At 44.4% G+C, this 27,051-nt stretch overlaps 1 protein-coding gene and 1 long non-coding RNA gene across 3 annotated transcripts in view; one reads left to right on the plus strand and one right to left on the minus strand.

Annotated features, from left to right (window-relative positions):
- LOC122548623 (uridine-cytidine kinase-like 1) overlaps window positions 1-27,051 on the minus strand; it is a 120,334-nt gene that overhangs the window by 53,990 nt on the left and 39,293 nt on the right. Inside the window, exon 4 of the mRNA XM_043687456.1 lies at window positions 17,921-18,091. Coding sequence (XP_043543391.1) covers window positions 17,921-18,091 — 171 coding nt within the window. The remainder of the gene's footprint in view (window positions 1-17,920; window positions 18,092-27,051) is intronic.
- On the plus strand, window positions 1,012-5,334 carry LOC122543420. 2 transcript variants are annotated; one of them, XR_006310017.1, is made up of 3 exons: window positions 1,012-1,186; window positions 1,530-1,682; window positions 5,117-5,334. It is a non-coding gene; the product is annotated as an uncharacterized LOC122543420 (long non-coding RNA). The 2 variants fall into 2 exon arrangements; XR_006310019.1 differs by lacking the exon at window positions 1,012-1,186 and adding an exon at window positions 1,387-1,435.

The following is a 27,051-nucleotide window of genomic DNA, read 5'->3' on the forward strand; positions in this document are numbered from 1 at the left end:
CAAGAGACAGCAAGAGCACAGAGTGAGATTGCATGGTAGCAAAAGCATGGGAGCAAGAGCATGTGACAGCGAGTGTGCAAGAGCAATCTGGAACGTGAGAGAGCGCATACGCAAGCAAGACAGCAGGAAGTTAAAAAACCCCCAACACCAGGTTATAGTCCAACAGGTTTAATTGGAAGCACTAGCTTTCAGAGCGCCGCTCCTTCATCAGGTGGTTGTCCACAACCACCTGATGAAGGAGCGGCGCTCTGAAAGCTAGTGCTTCCAATTAAACCTGTCGGACTATTACCTGGTGTTGTGTGATTTTTAACTTTGTACACCTCAGTCCAACACCGGCATCTCCAAATCAAGACAGCAGGAGTAAGGGAAGATGGAAGACGGGTGTGCTTGAGGGAGTGCGCAGGAGTGGGAGCATGCGAGAGATTACTAGAGTTCTGAGGGAGCATGCAGAAGCACGAGTGCACAAAGGAGCATGCAGAGGCAAGTGAGCAGAGAGCTGGAGCGTGCGAGAGAGTTGCAATGCAAGATAGCAAATGTAGGAAAAAAGGTCAGTTGGTGTGTTGGTGAAAGGTTAACATTATTTGCCTGGAAGCCATTTTCCTGATTCGGCTGAGAGTTCCATTTTGTGTCCCCAGCCAAAACTTTGCTGGCTGTGCATTCCTTACTATGCGGTAATGTGAAAGGTTGTCCTTATCTTCCTTCTCAAGATAGTGTCTCCTCCCTTTGCTGAATGATCAGCGCAGGCTGTAGAACCAGTCAAGCTGACATAGACTTTCCAATTAGTCCCTCTTCCTTCTCTAGTTATTGCCTCTTCACGGTCATTCAGCCAATTAGGGATATCTCTGCTTAGTATTAGCAATCTGTGTAACTAGAGCAGGTGGTGATATCATTTGATCTGTCCACTTGTAGAATGCATAATAGTGCTTTAGTTTTGAACTTAATGACTAACCTCTAATTTAGTGCCAACTTGTAAGCATGCCAAACTGTGTAATTAAAGATCAGCTTCTATCTGTTTTCTCTATATAAACCTGTAGTATCCTGATGTACTTGGGAATAACACCGAGCCACAGTTAGGACGGTGAATTCCCCATGATATATCGTGTAATAAACTAATCAGTTCGCAAGGTCCGAGTCTGAGAGTTTTCTTCAACATTTGGCATAGTCGGTTTGGCCTCTATTTTACTAGGTTAGCCGGACCTGCAGTTTCATTTACTGTGGGGTTTGTCTTTAAGAGACAGTGCTTTAAATTGGTGTTCAGTTGACTGTTAGTGTGAAGGGGCACTCGAAATTACTTTTATTGGCCACACGCGTGTTCCTGACCTGAGCCTTGCCCTGAGGGCAAGATTGAATAAGGGAAAGATTGCATTAAATTTATTTTTGGCTGATCCCCCCGGGGCGAGATGGAAGATGGTCTGTGGTCCATAACACTGCTTCTGTAAGGACCTTGAGGAGTGGTTGCGGCGCTGCTATTAGTACTGCTAAGTCGTTTGCCTTTGTGTGTTTTGGTTGTTTTGTTTCTTTGTTTACAGGTGATTGCTTGCAATTCCGTGTTGGGGCGATGGGTTTGTGAGTATCTACGGGACTGATTGAAGCACCAGCCCCCGGGACAGGCCAATCCTGTTCCGCTGTGCAGGCCGGACCCTGAGCTTTTGCCCCCTCGAAGGCTATCGTAAAGCACCATGGTAAGTATGTTTGATGCAAAAGTGAGAGGAGACCCTTTCATTCCCCCGGGGTCGCCGGCTGACAGTCTGGAAGGAGACTGGTGACAGCCGGTATGTTACCCCTTTCACCTCCGATCTGTACGGATAGCCCCACGGCAATTGCCCTCATGGAGGCTCTTTTCGGTTGGATAAGATTGATTACTGGCAAGTGAACATTGAGCGTGGTTACGGGGATCCCTCCTGAGACATGGAGTACTTGCTCGGCTGTCTGGAAAAGTTTAAGGAAGTTGCTAAAGGCCATCAACCCCCCAAGACTAAAAACCACTCTCAGCGTTCCACTGAAGGTGCTGTCCCTTCCGCTCCTGCGGATACCCCCTATACCACACCTCCACCTTATTCCACCCAGTATCCCTAACATGCCATCCCTACCTCAGATTCCGACTCTCAGGTTGATGAAATTGCTGCTCGTGTGGCCTCCCGGCTGCACGGTCGGGATGCTGCTCAAGGTGCTGGAGCTGTTGCCTTTCCACACCTACCCGATACCTCACTTGCTTCGCAGGGTCCTAGTGCTCGGCCTGCTGGTCCTGCTGCGACTGTCCCTACTTCCAGCTCGGAGGCTACTGTTTCCTCTTCCTCTGATGGTGCCGCTCCTGGGCAAAGTAACCATTTTGGCATGACTCTCCGCTCCCAGGACGCGGCGAAGTTCTCCACCCAGGCTCCCCATCTCATGATTGGGGACGTCCCTTTTGATAAGCCTTGGACTCATGCTGAGGTCTGTGCTATGGTCCAGGATGCCCCGATCCGATTAAGCATCCTGCTTCCTTCTATGGTTGGCTCGTTCAGGTCTGCTACCGCTACCTGTTTTTCAGTTATAGACCCATGCTCAGCCTTTTTCTCCATTAAATTGTCCCCCAAAAGTCAGTACCTTTTTGCCTTTACTTACGGTGGTCGCCAATACACATGGATACGGCTTCCCCAAGGGTACACTGACAGCCCCACTGTGTATGCTTCTGCAGTGCACTGAACCCTGAAGGACCTCTGCCTGCCAGGTCACAATACCTTGATCCAGTACGCTGTTGACTTGCTTGTGGCTTTGGCCTCACCTGCAGCTTGCATGACTGACACCGTAGCACTACTCCACTGTCTGGCTCAGGATGGACATAAAGTCTCACTGGAGAAAATGCAGTTGTACCAGAAGAAAGTATAGTATCTGGGTTACGAGCTTCCGCACGGTTTATCAGAGGTTTATCATTGCAGCCATTGTCAAACTCTCTCCTCCTGCTTCGCGTACTGAACTGCTGTCTTTCCTCGGCATGGTGAACTATTGCAGACACTGGATCCCAGACTATCGTATTGTTGATGCGCCTCTCTGTGAGACTTCCTCACCAAAGCAGCTGACCCGGGTGACATGGACGCCTGAGATGTCACGGGCCTTTGACACACTTAAACAACGCCTGGCCTCAGCTCCTGCTCTGGGCATACCTAACTGTATGTTGCCATTTCAGCTTTATGTACAGGAAAAGAGGGGTATGCGTCCAACATTTTGACACAGATGCATGGGGATCTCTGAGGCCGTGTAGTCTTTTATTCTGTACAGTTACCACCTGTTGTAAGGGGAATGCTGGCCTGTTTGCATGCTGTGGCGGCTGCCACCGTAATGGCGGAAAGGTCCACCCCTTTTGTGATGGATTATCCGTGCACTGTATTTGTGCCTCACTTGGTCTCCCTGCTGCTAAATTCAGCAGTAACCCAACATTTTACAGCATCACGGAGAACTGGCTATGAGGTCATCTTACTATCCCGTACCAACTTACATCGCAACGCACACCCACGCTGAACCCGGCCACCCTTCTCCCAACCTCCCATGACCCACCTGCTTGCAGGCAGTCCAGGAGGTTGTTACCCCCTGCCCTGACCTCCGAGACCCTATTGGACAACCCAGACATGATTCTCTTTACTGATGGTTCATCTTATCGGCCATCAGACCATCAAATGTTGGCTGGATATGCAATGTGCACCCCTTTCGATACCCTCGAATCGGCTGCATTGCCGGGACTTCTGCGCAAGCAGCCCAATTGTTTGCCCTCACCAGGATCTGTATTCTAGCTGACAGAAAGTCTGTTAATATCTACACTGATTCCAGATATGCTTTTGGAGTAGTCCATGATTTTGGAGCCCTATGGAAATATAGAGGATTTATTACTTCCTCTGGACGACCCCTCCAACATACCCTGCTCATCAACAACCTTCTGCAGGCTATAATGCTTCCCTCTGCTGTGGCTGTGATTAAGTGTGCAGCTCATACTGCTACAGACGATCCAATATTCCGAGAGAATGCACGTGCTGACCAAGCTGCCAAACGAGCAGCTTTAACCCCCATTATATGTGTTTCGCAAGCTTTCAAGACGGGGAAGTCAAAAGACACTTTAGACTTAGCGGTGGATGGGATAGGGGCCACTCAGCAGCACGCCCCTCAGGTCGAGAAAGATAGTTGGGCACGTATAGGGGCGAAGGAATCAGGCAGCTTAAGACTAGTACAACACCCGGATGGTAGAATCGTCTGTCCCGATCACATCTGCATGTTTTGGCACTGGCTGCTCGTGGAGTTGGTCATACAGGAAGACGGGGAATGATACGTGCAGTAAGACAAAGCTGAAATGCTCCTGGCTTCGCTGCGGCAGCACAAGCGCTAGTTTCCCGCTGCCTGATCTACCTCCAGAATAATAATGCTAAACCACTGGCCAAATATGGTCACTTGCCTATTCCCGATGGACCCTTTCATCATTTGCAGATCGACTTTGCCCACATGCCCCCCAAACAGGGTTTTAAATAACTGCTGGTCATAGTGGATATGTTTTCCAAAGGAAGCTTTCCCTACACGTTAAGGATGATGCTAGAACAGTGGTTAAGTGTCTCATGAAGGATGTGATTCCTCGGTTTGGTATCCCGAATGGTGTTAACAGTGACAGAGGGATGCATTTTACTGCTGAGGTCACAAAAGGGGTTAATAAAATTTTGGGTATTACATGGAAACACCCCATTCCGTATCAGCCCCAGTCCTCGGGGATGGTGGAACGGATGAATGGCACCCTTAAAATTACTTTAACCAAGGGCACCCAGGATACGGGTCTACCCTAGCCAGAGGCATTGCCACTAGCCCTTTACACTCTCTGGGGCCAAGTTAATCAAACTATGGGACTAACTCCCTCTGAGGTACTCATGGGCCGCTTAATGCCCACAGGACTCCGACCCCCCAAACTTCCCACAGATGTGGCACTACTTCTCACTCATAAGTCCCTTCTGGATTATGCCAAATCATTGTGCCAGGTCATCACCCACAACCATAAGTTGGTCAAGGAGGCCCTCCTCACGCCGGGTAATGGTCCCATGCATCTGATCCACCCAGGGGAATCTGTGATGATTAAATCCGTTGAAAATAATTCTCTTTCTCCTAGGTGGAAATGCCCATACCTCGTCGTCCTGGTGACCCAAATGGTAGTCAAGGTTGAAGGAGTACCTGCATGGACACACGCCACCCATTGCAAAAGAGCGCCTTCGCCCAAACAACATGACCAGAAAGCCCCTGAACAACAAACACCGGAAACATCAGCACATCCACCAGCTGTGCCATCTGGGCAGTGACTGTCTACCTCTTCTGTGTCCCTCCTAGCTCTGTACCCCCTGGTGGGGTTTGAATGAGATCCAAGGAACAGAGCACAGCATTTTATCATTCACGAGGTACATTCTAACACCTTCTTTATACCTACGCCAGAGAGATTAACCGTTCCAGCTGCTGGGTATGTGCTCACATTCCTCTTCATTCTCAAGGAGGAATCCCTCTTCAACCCAAACCATTCAATGAATCTGACACTGCTGAACGGTGGTTGGAACTGAATCGGTCCTCCAAGGTGGCCACATTGTGACTTCCCAGTGGGTTCGAGAAACTGGGCCTTGCCCTAACAGATAATAGTCAGCAGGGTATACCTTGAACAAGTATAAAGGCTGGTTCCAACCCCGGTACAACCTCTTGCGTGCACTCCCTGCCCTGGTCCTTGCAAACACCACAAGGCTGGGTGCACCTCTGGGAACTATTTGTTTTAAAAGCGACTCTCCATGGGCAGTATGGTGGCACAATGGTTAGCACTGTTACCTCACAGCGCCAGAGACCCAGGTTCAATTCCCGCCTCAGGCAACCGTCTGTGTGGAGTTTGTACATTCTCCCTGTGTCTGCGTGGGTTTTCTCCAGGTGCTCCAGTTTCCTCCCACAGCCCAAAAATGTGCAGGTGAAGGGGTAAATGTAGGGGAATGGGTCTGGGTGGGTCCCTCTTCGGAGGGTCAGATGTGGACTTGTTGGGCTGAAGGGCCTGCTTCCACACTAAGTATTCTAATCTCCCGGTGGGTGGGTTGCTAAATACAGCAGTTGCAACAATTCCCTGCTCCTTACCTCAAAGTCTATCCAGTCCACTACAAGAGGCAGTATACTCAACTTAAGACCCCCAACAAAACCTCGGGTGACACTATTTTTAGGACATTTTGGACTGGCACCCAGACGGACCATCTAGGTACCTATAATGGCACCTATTAATTTGTGGCCATAAGGCCTACCCTTAATCTCCTGGGTTGGTAGCTGCTATGTTGGTTATGTATTCCCCTACATCTACCATTTCCACTCATTCCCATTCGAGCTGCTCAGAATTCGCTCCAAAAGATCTTTATCTCCATTTGAGCTGTATCCATCCCTTTCTATGGGACCGCCCGGCTGACCATCGAAGCTAGGCACCTGGCATCTCTCCTAGAGAAGGTGGCCAATGACACAGCCTCAGCCCTAAAGGAGATTAATGCGGAGATGGCTGCCCTCCAGAACTGGATGGTGCTAGACTATCTTTTGGTCGAGAAGGGGGGGCCATATGTGCCCTCATCGGCTCTGCCTGCTGCACCTATATCCCCGATGCCAGTGGAAACATCACCAATCTTGCTGACCACAGCTGAGAGGCGGCCAGTAGGCTTCATACTGCCAACTCCCATTGGGATCTTTGGACCTGGATGGGCAAGTGGTTCGGGTTTTGGGGGGGGGGAAAGAGGAGGAGTGCCATTGTTCAGGGTTTCATGGTGCTGGTTATTGCCCTAGTGGTCATCACGCTCTTGATTGTTTTTCTCAAACAGTGCTGCGCATTAACAGCTCATTGCTACTACCCTCTACACCCCCATAGCCCAATTAGTTAAGGTTACCTTCCCGATGAGCCCTTGTGTCACCACCAAGCCCTCAGCCCTAGGCCCTCACACCCTGGATTTGAGGAGGATATCGGCTCGGATTCAGAGGGTAACCAAACTGACTCAGAATCGCCCCCTCCAAATAACCCACCTGGTTCGGGATACATTCCACCTTTTGTTGAAGTCCCAGACCTGCCTTTCTGATTATGAAAATAAAAAGGAGAAGATTGTTAGAGAAAGGTTAACATTATTTGCCTGGAAGCCATTTTTCTGATTCGGCTGAGAGTTCATTTTGTGTCCCCAGCCAGAACTTTACTAGCTATGCACTCCTTACTATGAGGTAATGTGAAAGGTTGTCCTTATCTTCCTTCTCAAAATAGTGTCTCCTCCCTTTGCTGAATGATCAGCGCTGGCTGTAGAACCAGCTGACATAGACTTTCCAATTAGTCCTCCTTCCTTCTCTAGTCCCACCTCTTCACAGTCAGTCATTCAGCCAATTAGGGATATCTGCTTTAGTTTTGAACTTAATGACTAACCTCTAATTTAGTGCCAACTTGTAAGCATGCCAAACTGTGTAATTAACGATCAGCTTCTATCTGTTTTCTCTATATAAACCTGTAGTATCCTGATGTACTTGGGAATAACACCGAACCACAGTTAGGAAGGTGAATTCCCCATGATATATCATGTAATAAACTAATCAGTTCGCAAGGTCAGAGTCTGAGAGTTTTCTTCAACATGGTGCGAGGGAGTGAAAGCGCGCACAAACGGGAGTCCGTCAGGCAGTGTGTGAGGGCATAAGAACGTGAGGTAGCAAGAGCACGAGGAAACACACAAGACTGAGGGTTTGACTGAGCACACGAGAGTGCAAGAACGGGAGTGCGTGCGAGCCACAGAGTGCAAAGAGTCGGGGGGGGGGGGGGGGGGGGGTGAGAGAAAGGGAGTGCGTGAGAGAGCAAGAGAGAATGCACAAGAGAGTGGGAGTGAGTGTGAGGGGTTGAGAGTATGAAGGAGTGTGCGAGGGCGCCATAGCACAAAGGAACAGGCGAGGATGAGAGAGCAAGAGGGCATGATGGAGTGCATGAGGATGCAAAGGAGAGCACAAGGACGAAGGATGACGTGAGAGTACACGAGAGAGAGCACACGGGCCAGAGAGCAACAAAGCATGAGTAAGTGCGCGAGGGAGTGAGAGGAGTGTGTAAGAGACAGCATGCGAAGGCAAGAGTGCACAAGAGCAAGGGAATGTATGAGAGAAAGGGAGAACACATGGGAGCGAGAGATGTGCACAACAGTGCAGGAGCAAGAGCGGGTGCGAGCAAGAGCGTGTGAGTGAGTGAAAGCTTGTGTGGGAGCCAGCGCATCAGTGGGAGCCATAGCATAAGCAGGCATGTGCAAGCAAGAGCGCCTAGGAGACAGAATGTGAGAGAACACGGGGGAGCAAGAGTGTGAGAGACTGTGCAAGGGAGCATGCAACATTGCAAAAATGGAAGGCATCAACATCAAAAGAAACCATGCAAGACAGCACATGGTAGACATACAGCGAGGGAGTAACAGAGCATGCGAGAGTGAGAGTGCGATGGTGCACACGGGAATGGCAGCACGAGGGAGTGCCGAGAGCACAAGGGAGCAGATGACAGACATGAGAGAGCAAGAGAGAAGGCAAGAACTCACGGGCGAGCACGGGGGGACGGCAGGAGGGAGAGGGAGCAAGGGAGGATGTGAGAATAGAAGGGATTGTGTGAGCAAACGAGAATGCGTGAGAGTGAGTGTACACGAAGGAGCGCATGAAAGATTGCTGTGAAGGTGAGAGAGACTGCGAGTACATGAGGGGTTGTGTGTGACAGCCAGAAAACAAGAGAACACAAAGGAGTGGCAGTGTGAAGGCACATAAGAGTAAGAGTGAGCATGGGAACAAGTGCACAAGAGCGCACAGGAGCGAGAGTTCATGGGGGTTTGAGAGCAAGTGTGTAAGAGAGCACGCATGAGTGAATGCGCGAGAGAGCACGAATGCGCAAATGTGCACAGGAACCGAGAGCACAAGGGAAAGAGAGCACAAGGGAGCGCGTGAGGAGAGAGTGCAAGAGACTGTGCGAGGGGGTGCAAGTGGGAACGAGTGTGCAAGGGAGTGCGTGAAGCGAGACTGCATAAGACCGTGTGAGGGAGCAAGCAGGACTGAGATAGCAAGGGGTTTGCATGCAGGAATGAGTGTGCGAAGGAACAAGAGTACGCTGAAGCTGGAGAACACGCTTGTGAGAGCAAGGGACAGAGAGAGTGGGCGAGCACGAGTGTGTGAGAGAGCACGAGAGCAAGACAGCAGGAATGAAGAGGAGCAAGAGGGAACAAGGAATGAGAGAGAACGAACTTGAGGGAGCACGCGAGGACACAATAATACAAAAGGAGCGCACGGGGACTGCAGGAGAGCGCTAGGGAGAGAAAGCACGTGGGCACAAGGGAGTGCACAAGGGAACAAAGGAGGCATGAGGGAGCAAGAAGGCACATGGCAGCAAGCGGGTATGCGAACTAGGGTGGGTACAAGCGAATGCGCGAGAGCACGAAGGAATGGGAGAGTATGCAAGAATGCAAGGACACAATGGAGCATGCAAAGTTGCGAGGGAGAACGCGAGGATATGAGGATGTGAAGGGCACACACTAAGACTCCAGGGCACGGTGAGAATGTGACAGCATGAGACAACGCATGAGGAAGTGAGAGCATGATGCAGCACATGAAGCAATGACAGAATAACGGAGCGCCTAAGTTCAAATGCATAAGGGAAAAACGTGAAAGCCAGAGCACAAAGAACGGTGTGAGTGAGCACATGAGAGGTAGTGCATGACTGAGATCCAAAGTGTCCAAGACTAAGGGAGTGAGTCAGTGAGCGCTTGAGAGCCACAGCGCAAGGGAGCGCATGAGATCGATAATGCAAAAGAGCACGAGAGCGAAAGCATAAGGGAGAAGAGTGAGAGATCGAGTGTTTGCGAGAGCATGAGAGCGCGAAAGTGTAATGGAGCTTGCAAAGATACAAGAATGCAAGAGTGCTAGGCAGCGACACAGCATGGGAAAACAGCATGAGGGAGCAAATACACGACAGTGCAAGAGTGCAAGCACAAATGAGCAGGCAAGATTGAGGGAGCATGTTGGAGCCAAAGCGTAAGGGAGCGAGAGCATGAAGAAGCGAGAAAAGCGAGAGTAAGTGCAGGAACAAGTATGTGCGAAAGTGCATGCATGAACAAGAGAGAGCGTGTGAGTGAGCATGTGAGAGCGAGAGTGTATGAGAGTGATGGAGTGTGCAAGAAAGAGAGTGAGTGAGAATGCACGGGAATGAGAGAAGTGTTACAAAGCGGAGATAAATACTCTGATAATTAAAACCAAAACACCCAGAATAGATCGCCTCACCTTGTAATCTGATTTAAAAAAAACCATGAAAAGTGGTATAACCTACCTCTTACCCCCAAACGGTTATGAATGAGGTTAAATAAAAAGGAATCCTTTCACCCACTCGGTAATAAACAAGTGACAATTTATTTATCTAACTCCAACAGTGAACAAATTAACAGAATTATTAACATAAGCAATAAATCTCTTCCATTGCTACCTATTCCCTTACTGAACTAAATTCTAATACATATGGTGTTTCATAAAACTTACGTAAACACAATTAATAAGAACAATGAATCAAAACTTAGTCTTAAGGTTCACACGGAATGGATCCTCCTGAACTTTCTGCGTCATTTCCCATCATCTTCCTCTGTCTGAAATGGCTTCTCCATCATTTTCAGGTATCAAGAATATTCACTGAATGTGCCTTTTCGATAGATAGTACCTGTTAGAGATGATGGCAATTTCTTGCGAAAGCCTGGTGTTTCTTTCTCAGATGGCAGGTTTGCTCTCTGTTCAGAAAGCATTTTCCGATGCAGCAAATTCTCATAATATGAATGGCTTCAGGCAGTCAATATCATCAGTTTTTAAATTCAATTGGTTTTGAATTTGTGTGTGTTTGAATTTGGCCAATTAATTTAAATCAAACTTGTCGTAAAACGAGCCTAAGATATTCATTAACAAAACCAAATGTTACATGTTTCCATTTAGAACTGTCTGTACTATTCCCCACAAACTCCTTCTCTATTTGACTCTAAACTTAAAAAAGCACTTTTATCTCTTAAAGGGACAACACACTGTTTTTCAATTCACAATTATTCTACACAGCTTCGTAACAGAAGTGCAAGAGAGCGTGTGGGAGCGAGAACACACAAGTGCCAGTGCACGAGACCATGAGAGAGAGCGAGAACGCTCTGGAGTGAAAGAGAGCATGTAGGAGCAAGAGCAATTAATTAAATGTGGACAGTATAATTCACACTCTCAATAGGCTGAATATATTTTCAAAAGCAATCGATACTATAGTCTTCCTGACTACAAAGGTACTTCTGTAACTATCATCTTGAAACGGTGCTATGTCACTCTGAACTTGCATATTGGGTACTTCCCTTTTTCCAGGTTAGGTTACTGCTCATCACAGATGTGCAATACATTTTAAACATAAACATTTATTTGAAATTAGATTAGATTAGATTAGATTAGATTACTTACAGTGTGGAAACAGGCCCTTCAGCCCAACAAGTCCACACCGACCTGCCGAAGCACAACCCACCCAGACCCATTCCCCTACATTTACCCCTTCACCTAACACTACGGGCAATTTAACACGGCCAATTCACCTAACCTACACATTTTTGGATTGTGGGAGGAAACCGGAGCACCCGGAGGAAACCCAGAATGTGCAAACTCCACACAGAGCGTCGCCTGAGGCAGGAATTGAACCCAGGTCTCTGGCGCTGTGATGCAGCAGTGCTAACCACTGTGCCACCCACACTGTGCCAATGTTATCAAAATGGGATATTTCTGCTGAGACATGATTCCTCAATACAATGCTCAACATGCCAGGCAGCATCAGAGGAGCAGGAGAATCGACGTTTCTGGCATAAGCCCTCCTTCAGGAATTCCTGAAGAAGGGCTTATGCCCGAAACATCGATTCTCCTGCTCCTAGGACGCTGCCTGGCCTGCTGCGCTTTTCCAGCACCACACTTTTCAACTCTGGTCTCCAGCATCTGCAATCCTCACTTTCTCCTAATGCTCAACATGCAAAGTAGGAAGTAAATAGTCCTTTTACTATGCACTGCAGTTAATAGTTACTTATTTTGCAATTTATAATTTATATTAGAGTGGAGTTAAATTCACTGCTTTGATTGAGACGAACACAAATTTGGGAGCCATGGTCCAAGATTTAGAGACAAAAAACTGCAGGTGCTGGAATCCAAGGTAGACATGTAGGACGTTGGAAGTACACAGCAAGCCAGGCAGCATCAGGAGGTGAAGAGGATAACAGTTCGGGTATAACACTTCTTCCTGAGGCTGCCTGAGGCTGCCTGGCTTGCTGTGTTTTTTCAGCCTCCTGCGGGTCCAATATTTCACACATTGAGCTTTTATCCCAAATTCAAATGGAAGTACCAGTATTGATTTCTGTACATTTGAAACTTATGGGAAATTTTAAGATTTAAAATATGCTTTATTTTGGAAGCCAGGGCACTTGTTTTAAAAATACAAGTACAGTATTGAGAAAAAATATTGAAATTCACACTTAGATGAATTGGAACAGTTGAGAGTTACCCTTCATAAGTGGCCATTCTTTACCTGCAAGATCAAATAAAATATGCTTGTGATTTCTCCTTTGTATTCTTAGGAGGTCCTTAGGAACCAATGATGACTTGTTGTCTGTCTGGATTTATGGGTCCTGAGGTAGAGTCAAATGCTAGATCCATACACCCTGCCACAGGTGCACAGTTGGCGTTTGATCAGGTGGGTGGGTCAGATACTTGGGCTTTGTTTCAGTCTTGGGAAGAGATTTCCACAGATCAGTGGGAATATTGCATATTTTTAGTGAAATTTTAATGATGGATACTAACCTCTTTCCATGATTGAATTCAGAGTAGAGAGCTTGATTTGGGAGTCCCATGTTAAGCTTCTAGACAATGTGACCTGCCCAAGGCAGCTGACTGTAACCATTAACTTGATGGCAAGAATATTGGCCTGAGAGAAGACACTGATATTAAGCAGCTATCCTACCAGTAGATTTGCAGGATTTTACAAAGGTATTGGTGAATTTCATGAGGGATTTGACGCATCTACTGTACATTGCATACTGTACACTGCTGTGTTGTAGAACCTGAGCTCAGTGTCAGGGCTCACACCTTTCCAGTCAAACAACTGTTTCTTCAAAAGCTATTATGGCGCCATGGAACCTTCCACAACACAAGAATAAATCCATGTTGTCTGGTGGCTTACTATAGATCTTGATAGTCAGAAGCCAGTATTTTCAGTTGGGAGCAGGATGAGAGGACTTTTGTCTTTGTGATGTTGAGCCTAAGGCCCATCCCCTGTTATGCCTCCTTGAATGCAGTGATGGTGGTTATACAAACATTATCTGCATTCTACAGCTCAGTGACAGAGATGGTCTTAGTTCTGGACTGGGTGGTGACTTATATTTAACAGTTTCCTGTTTATCCTGTAGATTAGCTCCTTTCCTGGGGGAAGCTTCGTGGAGTTGAGATGGAGAATTGCGAAGAGAACATACAGAAGAGTGTTGGTGTGATGACACAACCTTGCTTGACCATAGTTTGCACTTATATTGGGTTGCAAGTTATTCCAATACCACTTAGCTCCATCCCTCTACTGTATCCCTTAATCAGATATCTTTCAGTTGTCTCATAGGAATTATGCAGGAGCCCAACTGGAGATCAAGACTGAAGCAGGCATTTTTAGTTCATAAACTCTTCTCTTACCAGCAGCTGTCATGCTATTTTGTTCAGTTGCACTGAACTGTACAAAATCTAAATTATCCAGTTTGACTTAGACCAGAATCTGAAGCCATTCTGTTCACTACCACGAACGATAAAGTGTGGAGCTGGAAAAATCACAGCAGGTGAGGCAGCATATGAGGAGCAAGAGAGTCAATGTTTCAGGCTTAAACCTTTATCAGGATTGTGGAGGGGAAAAGGGGCTGAGAAATAAATAGGGAAAGGGGATGGTGGGGCCAGGGGAAAGGTAGTTAGGATGGCAATAGTGAGCGAAGGTAGGATGTGACTGTGAAGGTCAGTAGGAAGAGTGGAGTGTATAGATGGGAAGGAAGATGGACAGATAGGTCAGGTCAAGAGGGTGGAGCCAAGTCATGTGGGTTGATCTGGGATCGGATGGGGAAGAGGAGATTTGTACACTGATGAATTTCACATTGAGGCGGTGAGACATGTCATGGGGGAATTGGGGAGGGGTGTGGGGGAAAAGTTGAAATGGATGGCTACAGGAAAGTGGGGTTGCTTTGTGTGTATGGACAAGAGATGGTCCCTGAATTGTTTGGCGAGTTTGCGCTTGGTCTCTCTGATATTAGAGGAGACCACATACACAGCAATGGATGCAGTAAATGAAGTTCAAGGATATGCAAGTAAATTTCTGCTGGATTTGGAATGATCCTTTGGGGCCTTGGGGGGAGATGTGGGCACAGGTTTTGCGCCTCTTCTGATGGCAGGGGAAGGTGCCAGATGTAGAGTGGGGTTTAATGGGGAGTGTGCCCAGGAACCCCTACCTTCAATTCTACGTCACTGCTAGTGTTTATCCCCCCCAGTTCAAAGTTATTAATACAATTATCTGTGAACTTATCATTTCGAGTCAAAGTCATAGAACACAGACTCTTCAGTCCAACTCGTCCATGCTGAACATAATCGCCAACTAAACTAGTTCCACCGGTCTGCTCCTGGTCCATATCCTTCCAAATCTAGACTCAAGTGCTCCAATTTCTTCCTTATCACTTGACAACAATTGCTCTCCATAAATTCATCTCCAACATACCATACAACACTAAGTTTTGATTGCTCAAGATCCACATTAAATCTGTTCTCCTATGCAATGAACTTAATATTCTCAATCTCAATATTTTTACTCTAATGTTTTCACCTGCACAAATGAAGATGGTTGTGGTTGTTGGAGAGTCATCTCAGCTCCACAGCATCTCTGCAAGAGTTTCTCAGCATAGTGACCTAGGCCCAAACATCTTCAGTTGCCTCCCTCCAAGATCAGATGTGAAAACGCTCGCCAATAATTGAACAATGTTCAGCAACGAGTGAACGAGTTAGACCGAAGGGTGTGTTTCCATGCTGTATATCTCTATGACTCTGTGCTCCTGTGCTACACTTGCCACATTTTCTATGGGCAATGCTGGTGTAGTGCCTGTTTGAAGTCAATGTGAGCTTCAGCTAGTAGCAGTCTTAATCCAAATGTAGCAACATCCAGGCTTAGTGATAAAGTGGTAAGTAACTTTCATGCCACACAAATGCCAGGCAATGACCATCTCTGATGAGAGAATCTAACCAACCTTTCTTGACACTGAACAGTGTTACCATCGCTGAATCCCCCAATATCAACATCCTGGGAGGTTATCATTGATCAGAAACTGAACTTGACTCTTAACTGAACTGAACTGAACTTGATTAAATGAGATCCAAAGAGACCTTGCAAATTGCATACAAAATTGGCTCAACACTAGGAGACAGAGGGTGGTGGTGAACGGTTGTTTATTGGACTGGTCACTAGTATCAACGGTGTTCCACAGGGATTGGTGCCAACTCCACTACTGTCTGTCATTTATATAAACAATTTAGATGAGAATATAGGAAACATGGTTAGTAAGTTTGCAGATGACACCAAAATTGGTGACATAGATAACCTTCTTGGCTGGCTACAATGAGAACAACAGGATCTTGATCAACTGCGCCAGGGGGCCAAATCGCAGATGGAGTTTAATGCAGATGAACTTGAGGTGTAGCATTTTCGTAAGTCAAACAAGGGAGGGCATGACTTATACAATTAATGGTAGGATCCTGGGGAGTGTTGTTGAACATAAAGACCCAGGGGTGCAGATACATAGTTCCTTGAAAGTTGCACCAAAAGGTTGACAGCGTCTTGAAGAAAGTGTTTAACTCATTTGCCTTCATTGCTGGGACCAGTGAGTATAGGAGTTGGGACGTCATGTTGCAGTTGTACAGGATGTTGGTGAGGCCACTTATGGAATACTATAGTCTGGTCACCCTGCTATAGGTAGGATTTTATTAAATTGGAAAGGTTGAATAAAAGATTAACAGGGATGTGATTAGGATTGGAGAATTTGAGTTAGAAGGACAGGCTGGGACTTCTTCCCGACCTTCGAGGTAAATAAAATCATAAGGGGCATAGATACAGTGAATAGCAAAACGTCTTTTTCATAGGTTAGGGGATCTCAAAACTACAGAGCACAACTTTAAGGTGAAAGGAGGAAGATTTAAAAGGGACCTGAGGGGTACATTTCCACATACAAACTGTCCTCTGTGTGAAATGACCTGCCAGAGGAAGTGGTGGAGGCTGGTACAATTACAAAATTAAAAAGGCATCTGGATGAGTACATGAATAGGAAGGGTTTAGAGGGCTATGCTGGCAAACAGGACAAGATTAGGTTGGAATATCTTGTTGGCATGGACAAGTTAGACCAGGCGTTCCTTCATCAGGTCGTTGTGGAAAATGATAAAGGAACAGTGCTCCGAAAGCTAGTGCTTCCAATTAAACTTATTGTATGATAACCTGGTGTTGTGTGATTTTTAACTTTGCACATCTTTGGACTGGGGAAGGAAACTGGAGCACCCAGAGAAAGCCCACGCAGACACGGAGAGAATGTGCAAAGTCCACGCAGTCAGTCACCCACCCAAGACTGGAACTGCTGCCTGGCACTGCGAAGCAGCAGTGCTAACCACTGAGCCACCCTGCCACCTCTATTAGGGAGAGGCTAATTTCCCTGGAGTGTCAGAGGCAGAGGGACAACATTGTAGATGTTTATAAAATCATGGAGGGTCGTAGATAGGATAAATAAACAAGATCTTTTTCCCCCCAGAGGTGGGGTATTCCAAAACAAGAGGGCTTAGGTTTAAAGGTGAGAGGGGAAAGGTATCTAAAGGACAACTTTTATCATGCAGAAGGTAGGTACATGTATGGAATGAGCTACTAGTGGAAATGGAGAAGGCTGGTACAATTACAACATTTAAAAGGGATCTGGATAGACATAATTAATAGGAAGGGTTTAGAAGGATATGAGCCAAGTGCTAACAAACAGGACTAGACTTAGAATGTCTGGTCGGCATGGACGAGTTGGACTGAAGGATCTGTTTCCATGCTGTATATCTCTATAACTTTATACTCTGCCAGTCGTCTCAACCTTGTCAAAAATCCCATTACAGATTCCCAGAAATCTCAAACAGCCAAATAAAATCAATTGTGTCTCAGAAATGGAGGTAATATTCCTTCAGCAGCTCCAGTGTCTGATGCCTATGGGAAAATTAAGCCGCTTATAACAGAGAATGCAGAAAGTCTGCAAGCAGTCAAAAGGATTACTTTTCATCCACCCTAATGTCATTTGCCTGGGGAAAAAAAAAGTCACATTCTTTCCACATAGTGAGCCCAGTCTTTGATAGCAGGATCAAATGCGTCAAGCTTCCCAAACAAAGGCATAATGCCAGAAATGCTTACCTCAACTCAAAAATGACTAGCAAGTGAATGTTCTTCAGGCACAATCTGTTTTCTCTAGTCACCACTGAAATAACTGCACAGAGGCCAGTATCCCTTCACCAAATTACCATTTATTTACTTGTGCACAGTACACTGGCTATGGCTAGCCAGCTCGGAGTCAGTTGCCTGAACTGAGGAAATTCTCATCGCCTCATTATATTATTCAAACAAGCTTTACTGATTGATTAGGATTGTTAACCTGGTCCATTAACCTCATAGTCAATGAGATCAGCCTGGTTCCAATCATTACACACATCAACTTAAGGTGTTTTCTTAGCAGCTTCCATCTAACCTGGAAAGGTTTTCTTCCATTAAAGTTGTTTTATTAGCAACCGTGTTGTATCATTAGCTATGTGTTAAAATTTCAATTCAAATTTTGTTGAAAAAAAAGTAATTGAAAGGTCTTTTACATACCCAATCCTTTCTTCGACTGTGCGTAGTGAAGTCATAAACAGGAACCTTCACACTTTTCCCTTTCTTTAGCTTCCTCAAGGTATGTATAATTAGGTCAAAATCAAAAGCATCAGGATGGTCAAAGTTATATTCACTCCTGGCAGCTAATTCTTGTTCTTCCTTGTTTAAGACCTGGTGATGGAAATAACGCAGTTGAGCCTTTGCCATACCATGCCTTATGAAATAATAAAATTATAGTTTCAGGGCTCATTTGTACTGATAAAGTACAGGTAAAATAGCATGAAGCTGGTGAGGTCAAGAATAATGTTTGTTAAAAGTCACAACGTCTATTTCAGATGAGGAACATTCAATGTATACTATATATTTAGAATAGCAAGGTTCTATGGTAAATAATGGAAAGATGCTGAGTCGTGGATAAGGCAGAGAATGACTGAAGTTACATGTACAAAAATTAATTAAACAGAAACACTGCATAGTCAGAAGGGTTAACCTTCCAAGCTAGAAAGTATTTTGTCGAGCACCAAGGCCCCTGGGATCTCTGTTAATTGCAAATTATACAAATTAAAATGTTAAAAATGGATCAAAACAAGACTATTAAGCGCTCAGACCATACAGTATAAACAACAAAGTGATTGGACTGAGACAGATACAAATAGTTTAGAAAACTGTGCCAGAAAATGGAGTTGTGGAGAGATAAATTTAAATGAAAGCAATTGAAATCAATAAGTGATATTCATATTGTACCAATCTACAAAATATGTCAGAAAAGAGGACTGCAGAAGCACAAAATGGAAACCAGTGCTCCAGTGAACAGATTTGGTGGAAAGAGCAGATAACAGACTACATTAGCAGGAAGATAGAAAGCAAAACAAGAGTCAATGGTGTTTTTCTGAAGACACTTGGTTCCCCAATCTAGAATGGAGGACAGACAACCAGAACACATCAATACCTAACGTTGAGTTTTTAAGACTAGATTCTTAGCCAAAATGTTGGGGTCAATGTTTAATGTGTGCCTTAATTTTGAAGAGTTGAAACCCACACTTTCCCAACATCTCACTGTTACAAAGTTTCCAGTTCAGAGACTGTTCCTGCCAATTTTGCCCAAAAGTTGCATAAAAGGAATACAGGACACATCAGTGTGGTGGTTGTCTTGACAGCATGTGTTTACATGTGCAAACACCAGACTAACAGCGGACTTCAATTATGAGCTATTCATGTAGTGTCCCTACTTTTGAGCCAGGCTGCTTAGTTCAAATCCCACCTCTTCCAGGAGGTAGCTGCAAATGCGTGACAAGCATAAACAATTTGGATTTTTAGAGATTATAAGTAGAGGCGATTTTGTACACAAGATCATCTATTATTTGAATATAAGGTATATTGTTGTAGGCCCACCATGATGATAGCTGGTCACAAGAATTTAAAGGATAGCTAGGAAGACAGACTTAAGAAAGAAGAACCATTGAAGTGATCTAATAGAAAGCTAAAAAGTTAATAAATTTAGATCAGCTAATATCACAATTTTGATGACAGGTTTAAAGATAATGACAACATACAAATTAAGGCTATAGAATTTAGATAAATACTTCATGCAAAAGCCGAGAAATTACCACGTTTTGCCAGTAACAAAAATCATTTTAAGAGGCAAATTTTTGGGAAGGAAAAAGAATCGATGTGGGAAGAACCCACATTAAGAACAACCACAAAGGGGCAAGTTTATTGGATAACCTATTCATTTCTAAACAGTAATAAAACTGTGTAATTAAATTAACAAAGTAGCATCAAATTACAGTGAGAACAGTCCTTGCTACATATGAGAATGTCAGTAGCTTTACATCTGCTCAGGAGATGCAGGAAAGCATTCGACCACTGGAGTGAGGCACGTTTGTTTAGAAGAATTGGGGACATCTGTTCTTGTCAATGGATCGTCTAAATAAGGTGATAACATTTGTTTACTTGTGGAATGTGTGGCAGTACTTTCTTCTCATGCTGGAAGCACATATTTCACAGTGGTATATCAGATAACTAAATTGCTGGTTTATATCAAAAACTCTTAACAAAATACATACTCAATAGCAAAATAATTTTTAATTTAGTAAGCGGAGTGGAATATGCATCTAATAGAACAATCCTGATATCTGTTCAGTGTGGTATACATGAAAATGTTTGAATTTATAAAGCTCAGATCCTTCACCTTGATTGTTCTGGAGAGTGAATGTCTCATTACACTTAAAGGCTAGGAAAATACAAAGGCTGAAAGTTGGAAGATGTTCATGTGTGAGTGAGAGAGAGAAAACATTCTTTTGTAAATTACATTCACTGACTGAAGGGTTCAAGGGACAGAGAGAGGAGAGGAAAAAAAAGAGTGCGGGCACGAAAAGAGCGTGCGAGAAAGAAAGAGAGCAAGAGAAAGACAGAGAGAGAGAGAGACACAAAGACAAAGGCAAAGACAGAAGCTGGTGGAAAGATTAACCCTTTGTGGTATGATTTGAGTGAATACTGGCTTGTCATGGATTGAATGTGTGTGTTCCCTGGAGCTCGAGATCCGGGAATGTTATGAAATTAAGTTGCATTTTGGGAATCTAAGACGATTTTAAAAGAAATAGCCATTTACTAGACATGTTAGCTGAGTGAGGTGACCTCATGACCTTTTAGGTTGAAAGACTAGTCTCTCGTCATGACGTACTAGCCAAAGTAATTGACCATTTGGCCTGGCTGGATCAAGGTTTCCCACTTTGATGTGCATGTGCCTTAATTAGTCAAAAATACACAGACGTGTCAATGAGTTTCTCTTCCTCGGCAAACTTTTGCCATTTTATTGCTGCTTATCTGGTGAAGGACATGCGGCATTTTTGTAATTTTAAAAGCAAATTCTGTATAAAGATAGCTTGTTTGCAGCAATAAGGGGAGTAGCCGGAGAGAATTCTTAGGGCTAAGAGCTGGCACCGCTACTCTGCTCAAGGTTTTAGAACCTTAGCTCAAGCCTAGTTTGTAGGTATCTATGTTATAATGTAATATCGATGCCATTGGTAAATAAAAGTGATAATTTAAACTAAAGCATCTGTCAGAGTTTTATATTCCAGACTACCAGAGTATGATCTCCGGGATGAACCAAGAGAGGCTCCAGGTCGAGTCCATCCGGATTCCCTGAGCCATCTCAAATAGATACTTTAACAAATATCCACAACAAACACACTTCATTCGAGAACTTCTAGTGAGCAATACAATCCTGCAATAGTCACCAATCTATATTCTCATTTGCCCAAAATCTCCCTAATGGAAGAATCAACTCAAAATATACAGTTTATTTTAAAAAGTCAACCAATATTTTTCTAGATCACTTCAAAGTACTGCAAATTTTGAAGAAGCACTGATGTGTCAGTTTCTGTAGTATTAAAAATTGTTCATAGGCTTTTTAAACATGTAATTTTCTTTTATTAGGAACACAGGAACAGAAGTAGGCCATTTAGCCCTTCAACCATTCAACACAGAATCATAGAATCCATAGAATGTGGAAACATGCCAGTAATAGATATAATATAAACTTGCCCCGTTTTAGTTATTAATGTGGGTTCTTCCCATATCAATTCTTTATCCTTCCCAAAAATGCAAGTTGCCTCAAAATGTTTTTGTTCTGCAATCCTCCGAGCAACAACCCACTCAGACCCCCCATTGTGGCTAATCTACCTAGCCTGCAAACCCCTGAACCCTTTCATGGTTAATCATCTAACTAAATGCCATATTCCCACACTAGCCTCACATCCCTTAACTTGAAATCTGTCAATCTCTGTCTCAAAGTTACTTCTGATTTGGAGATGCCGATGTTGGACTGGGGTGTACAAAGTTAAAAATCACACAACACCAGGCTATAGTCCAACAGGTTTATTTGGAAACACTAGGTTTCGGAGCGCTGCTCCTTCATCAGGTGGTTGTGCTTTCCGTTATTACTCCAACATAATTCGCTGGCCTATCCTGTTTTACTATATCTGGCTCCCCAGTGCTTTCTCTAACCCATCACCACAGATTTCATGTTGCTTACTTTATTGCAGTGAAAACACTGGATATTTTTTAGCTTCTCTTTCTCTTGCAAGGGTTTCCTTTTTACCCCATGGTAAGTTATCCTTATGATCTTTACTGAGTAGAGAATTCTAAACATTCACCATCTCGAGTAAAGAAATTTCTCCTCATCTCAGTCCTAAAATGTTCAACTTTTGTTCTGTGACTGTCCTTCAGACTCCACACCAGAAAAACAACACATTGTTTCTATATAGAGTCATAGAGAATCAGAGTCATACAACATGGAAACAAACCCTTCGGTCCGACTAGTCCATGCTGACCATGTACCCAAACTAAACTAGTTCCACCTGCCTGTATTCATTCCATATCCTCCTAAGCTTTCCTTTCATGAACTTATGCAATGTTTTTTAAAATACTAACTATACCTGCATCCATTACTTCCTCTAACTCTAAATTCTGGAGAATAAAAGCCCAGTCTCCTCAGCTGTATTCCCTAATTAATGCAGAAATGCAGGGCCAAAGGGCCTGTTCAGGTGTTGCACTGTTATGTGTTCTATGAAAGCCAGATCAAGCTGTGGAACTACGGACATCATTTTCACTGCTCCACGGCTTCTCATCTGACAGGTCCAATACTCAAGAAATCAGTCTGCCAAACCTTCACTGCACACCTTCAGGAAATCGTGCTTGACAAATCTGTTGGAATTCTATGAAGATGTAACTTGTAGAGCTGACAAGCGGGAGCCAGTTGATGTGGTATATTTTGTCAAACACTTTCTGAAAGTCTAAAGTCCCACATAAGAGATTATTGTGCAAGATTGAAGTGATTGGGATTGGGAGAAGTGTACAGAGATGGATAGAAAACTGTTTTGGCAGAAAGGAAATAAAGTAGAAATTTATGGGTCCTTTTCAAATTGGTAGGCAGTAACTAGTGGGGTGCCACAGGGATCGGTGCTAGTACCCCAGCAATTCACAACATATAATGATTTGGATGAGAGAACAAAACGCAACATCTCAAAGTTTGCAGATGACAACAAGTTGGATGGGAGGATGAACTCTGACGAGAATGCAGAGATCCTTCAGCATGATCTGGACAGATTGGGTGAATGGGCAAATCCATGTCAGATGTAGTATAATTTGGATAAATGTGAGGTCAGTCACATTGGAAGCAAAAACAAGAAGGCAGATTACTAACTAAATGGCTGTAAATTGGGAGAGGGGAGTGTGCTGCGGGACATTGTGCACCAGTCACTGGTGGTGAGCATACAGAAACAGCACGTGGTAAAGAAGGCAAATGTTATGTTGGCCTTCATTGTGAGAGGTTGAGTAGAGGAGCAGGGATGTGTTGTTGCAGTTATATAGGGCTTTGGTGACGTTATACCGAGAATACTGTTTGCAGTTGTGGTCTTCTTTTCTGAGGAAGGATGTTCTTGTTCTCGAGGGAGTGTAGATTGATTTCGGGACGGTGGGACTGACGTATGAGGAGACATTGACGAGATTAGGATAGTTTTCTCTGGAGTTCAGGTGGAGGAGGGGGGATTTCATAGCGACTTATAAAATTCTAACAGGACTAAATAGGGTGGATGCAGGCAGGATGTTCCCGATGATGGACTGTGACAACCTTCCTCCTTTAATAAGGTTAGGTCGTCCTCAGTCTTTTTTTTTACAAAGAGTTGCCGCAAATGTATAGATTCCTGTGTGTTTGACTTGGATGGTTTTTAAGGCCAATTTGACCATAGCTAATAGATACTGCCTTAGGCAAAAGGCTTTCATGTTTAAACAAACACTTGTACAATGAACGGGGAGTGGCCAATACTCCCAGCTCAGCGTATCTCTTGTTTGGTTTGAGCAGGCAGTCAGGTTTGTAAGGCGCTGGTCAAAGAAACAGTTCCATACTGACTTTTCTCTCTCTCTCTCTCTCTCTCTCTCTCTCTCTCTCAATTTTAGTCTGTGGAGATTTTGCAAGTATTTGGAACAGCATCACTAAGTTGCCATAGAGTCGACTAGGTTGTTAAACAGCTAAGGTATTCTATATTCTCTTTGGTTTGTATTTCATTTGATAATCTTGCAAATACATTCTGTTTTAGAACATAGAACATAGAAGAATACAGCGCAGTACAGGCCCTTTGGCTCTCGATGTTGCGCCGATCCAAGCCCACCTAACCTACACTAGCCCACTATCCTCCATATACCTATCCAATGCCCGCTTAAATGCCCATAAAGAGGGAGAGTCCACCACTGCTACTGGCAGGGCATTCCATGAACTTACGACTCGCTGAGTGAAGAACCTACCCCTAAATTCAGTCCTATATCTACCCCCCTTAATTTAAAGCTATGCCCCCTTGTAATACCCAACTCCATACGCGGGAAAAGGTTCACACTGTCAACCCTATCTAACCCCCTAATCATCTTGTACACCTCAATCAAGTCACCCCTAAACCTTCTTTTCTCTAATGAAAACAGCCCCAAGTGTCTCAGTCTATCCTCATACGATAACTTTCAGATATCTGTGTACATGGACACCAAGATCCCTCTGCTCATCCACACTACCAAGTATCCGACCATTAGCCCAGTACCCCATCTTTTTGTTATTCTTCCCAAAGTGAATCACCTCATACTTAGCTACATTGAATTCCATTTGGCACCTTTCTGCCCAGCTCTGCAGCTTCTCTATATCCTGCTGTACCCTGCCACATGCTTCCTCACTGTCAACAACTCCTCCGGCTTTCGTGTCATCCGCAAACTTGCTCACCCAACCTTCTAACCCCTCTTCCAGGTCATTTATAAAAATGACAAACAGCAATGGTCCCAAAACAGATCCTTGCAGAACACCGCTAGTGACGGCACTCCATGAAGAAACTTTGCCATCAACTACTACCCTCTGTCTTCTTCCATCCAGCCAATTCCTAATCCAAACCTCCAACTCACCCTCAATGCCATATCTCCGTATTTTCTGCAGTAGCCTACCATGGGGAACCTTATCAAACGCCTTACTAAAATCCATATATACCACATCTACCGCTTCCCCCGTTTTTGTTTAAAACTAAGCAGTTTGGCCAGCTGCATCACTGCTGGAAAATCCACTGTACAACTGCTTAAAACAACTAGAAAAGTTAAGCTCTGGGCTATCTTCTTGAAATAATTTGAGGTCTGGATGAGTCCATAACAGATTGGGGGCTCTTTCCAAGATTTGTTCTATAGTTCCAAAATGGGATTAGGGTTGTTGGACTTAAAGGCAGCAAGTAGTAGGTGTTAGTGTCTTTTGTTCCAAGTGTTGAATTTGGTTGGTTTAAGCAGTGGTTTGTGAGATAATGGCTTTTTCAATCACCCAGGGGTTTTCTCGGAGTGGATGATGTTTTGGGGATTTTACAAAAGGTGAACAAGGAAAAGCTGCTCAAATTGGCAGTCAAACTGGAGTTGGAGCTTCCTCCTTCTGTGAGGCAAGGAGAGAGATAATTACAACAAGAACTCAGCATTTAAATTTGCTGGAAATGCCATCAAAATCTTTATAGATGGCCAAAATTCAATTGAAAATGAAGTAGCATGAGTTAGAGGCAAAAGACAAAGAAAAGAAATGAAACTGCATTACGATTAAAAGCAGAGGAAGAAAGGAAGAAAGAGGGAGTTTAAACTTCAGCAATTGGCACTTAGACAGCTTAAAAAGGATGGAGATGAAGGCTGAAGGTAAGGTTAGTGAGGAAGAGAGTGAGGATGAGCAAACCTGTGGTAGCCAAAGACCTGGTGAGGATCTGTTTAAATATATCGAAGCATTGCCTAAATTTGATGAGAAGGATGTGGAAGCCTTTTGCATCTCATTTGAAAAGGTGAATTAAACAAATGAAGTAGTCAGTGAATGTGGATTTTGTTGATCCAATCAAAACTTGTAGGTAGAGTTAGTGAGGTATTTGCATCACTATCAAAGGAGGTTTCTGGGGCGTATAAGGAGGGAAGAAAGCCATCTTAAGTGCATATCAACTTGTGCCAGAAGCAGACAGTCAGCATTTCAGGAGTCTGAGGAGGGACCCTGATCAAACCTACATTGAGTTTGAAAGGATCAAACAAAGTAATTCTCTTTGGAGGAGTTCAAAAATTCACTTCCTAAGATAATGAGAACTCATGTGGAAGAGCAGAGAGTTAAAACAGCAAGATTAGCAGCTGAAATGGCTGATGATTATGAGTTCATTCATAAATCAAAGTTTGGCTTCAAACATCAATTTCAATCCGTGAGGGATAGAAATTGGAAAAAGTGAAATTCGCATGTGGAAAGGGAAAGGTAGATCCACTGAAGCACAGTGGAGACTAAAAAGCTACACCAGAAATGTAGAAACACTAAACCGTATTCTTGTGAAGGTAATTTACTCGCATAGGACAGGAGCAGCAGATAAAGGGGTTACAATATTAAGGAGGTACAGGATCATGTCAATCATTGATGTTGAAAGATGAGGAGATATATACCTCTGAAGAATTATTGCCATAAAATGTGCTACTAACGGGAATTCACAGTGAGACAAGGAGTGCTCAATTAGGTAGAGTGAGATTAGAGTGTCCAGAGAAGAGTGGAGAAGTCATGGCAGGAGTACTAGACAAATCTCAGCTCCTGGAATACTATCTGTCCTTGCTAATGATATAGCTGGTTCACAGGTACAATTGCTGCCTACTATAGCTGAAAAGCCAGTGGAAACTCAGACAACTGAACGGGCGGCACGGTGACTCAGCGGTTAGCACTGCCACCTTATACTGCCAGGGACCCAGGTTTGATTTCAGCCTCGGGCAATTGTCTGTGTGGAGCTTGCACACTCCCCCAGGAGTCTGCATGGGTTTCCTCTGGGCGCTCTGGTGTTGTCACACACTCCAAAGATGTGCAGGTTAGGTGAATTAGCTATGCTAAATTGCCTATATAATGTGCAGGGATGTGTAAGTTAGGTGCATTAGTCAGAGGAAAATGTAGACCAAAAGGGTAGGGGAATGGATCTGGGTGGGTTATTCTTCGGAGGGTCAGTGTGGATAGGTCCTTGCTAACGATATAACAGGTTTACAGGTACAATTGCTGCCTACTATAGCTGAAAAGCCAGTGGAAACTCAGACAACTGAATGGGTGGCACGGTGGTTCAGTGGTTAGC

This window comes from Chiloscyllium plagiosum, chromosome 3 (genome assembly GCF_004010195.1).
Source record: "Chiloscyllium plagiosum isolate BGI_BamShark_2017 chromosome 3, ASM401019v2, whole genome shotgun sequence".
NCBI classification, from domain to species: Eukaryota; Metazoa; Chordata; class Chondrichthyes; order Orectolobiformes; family Hemiscylliidae; genus Chiloscyllium; species Chiloscyllium plagiosum.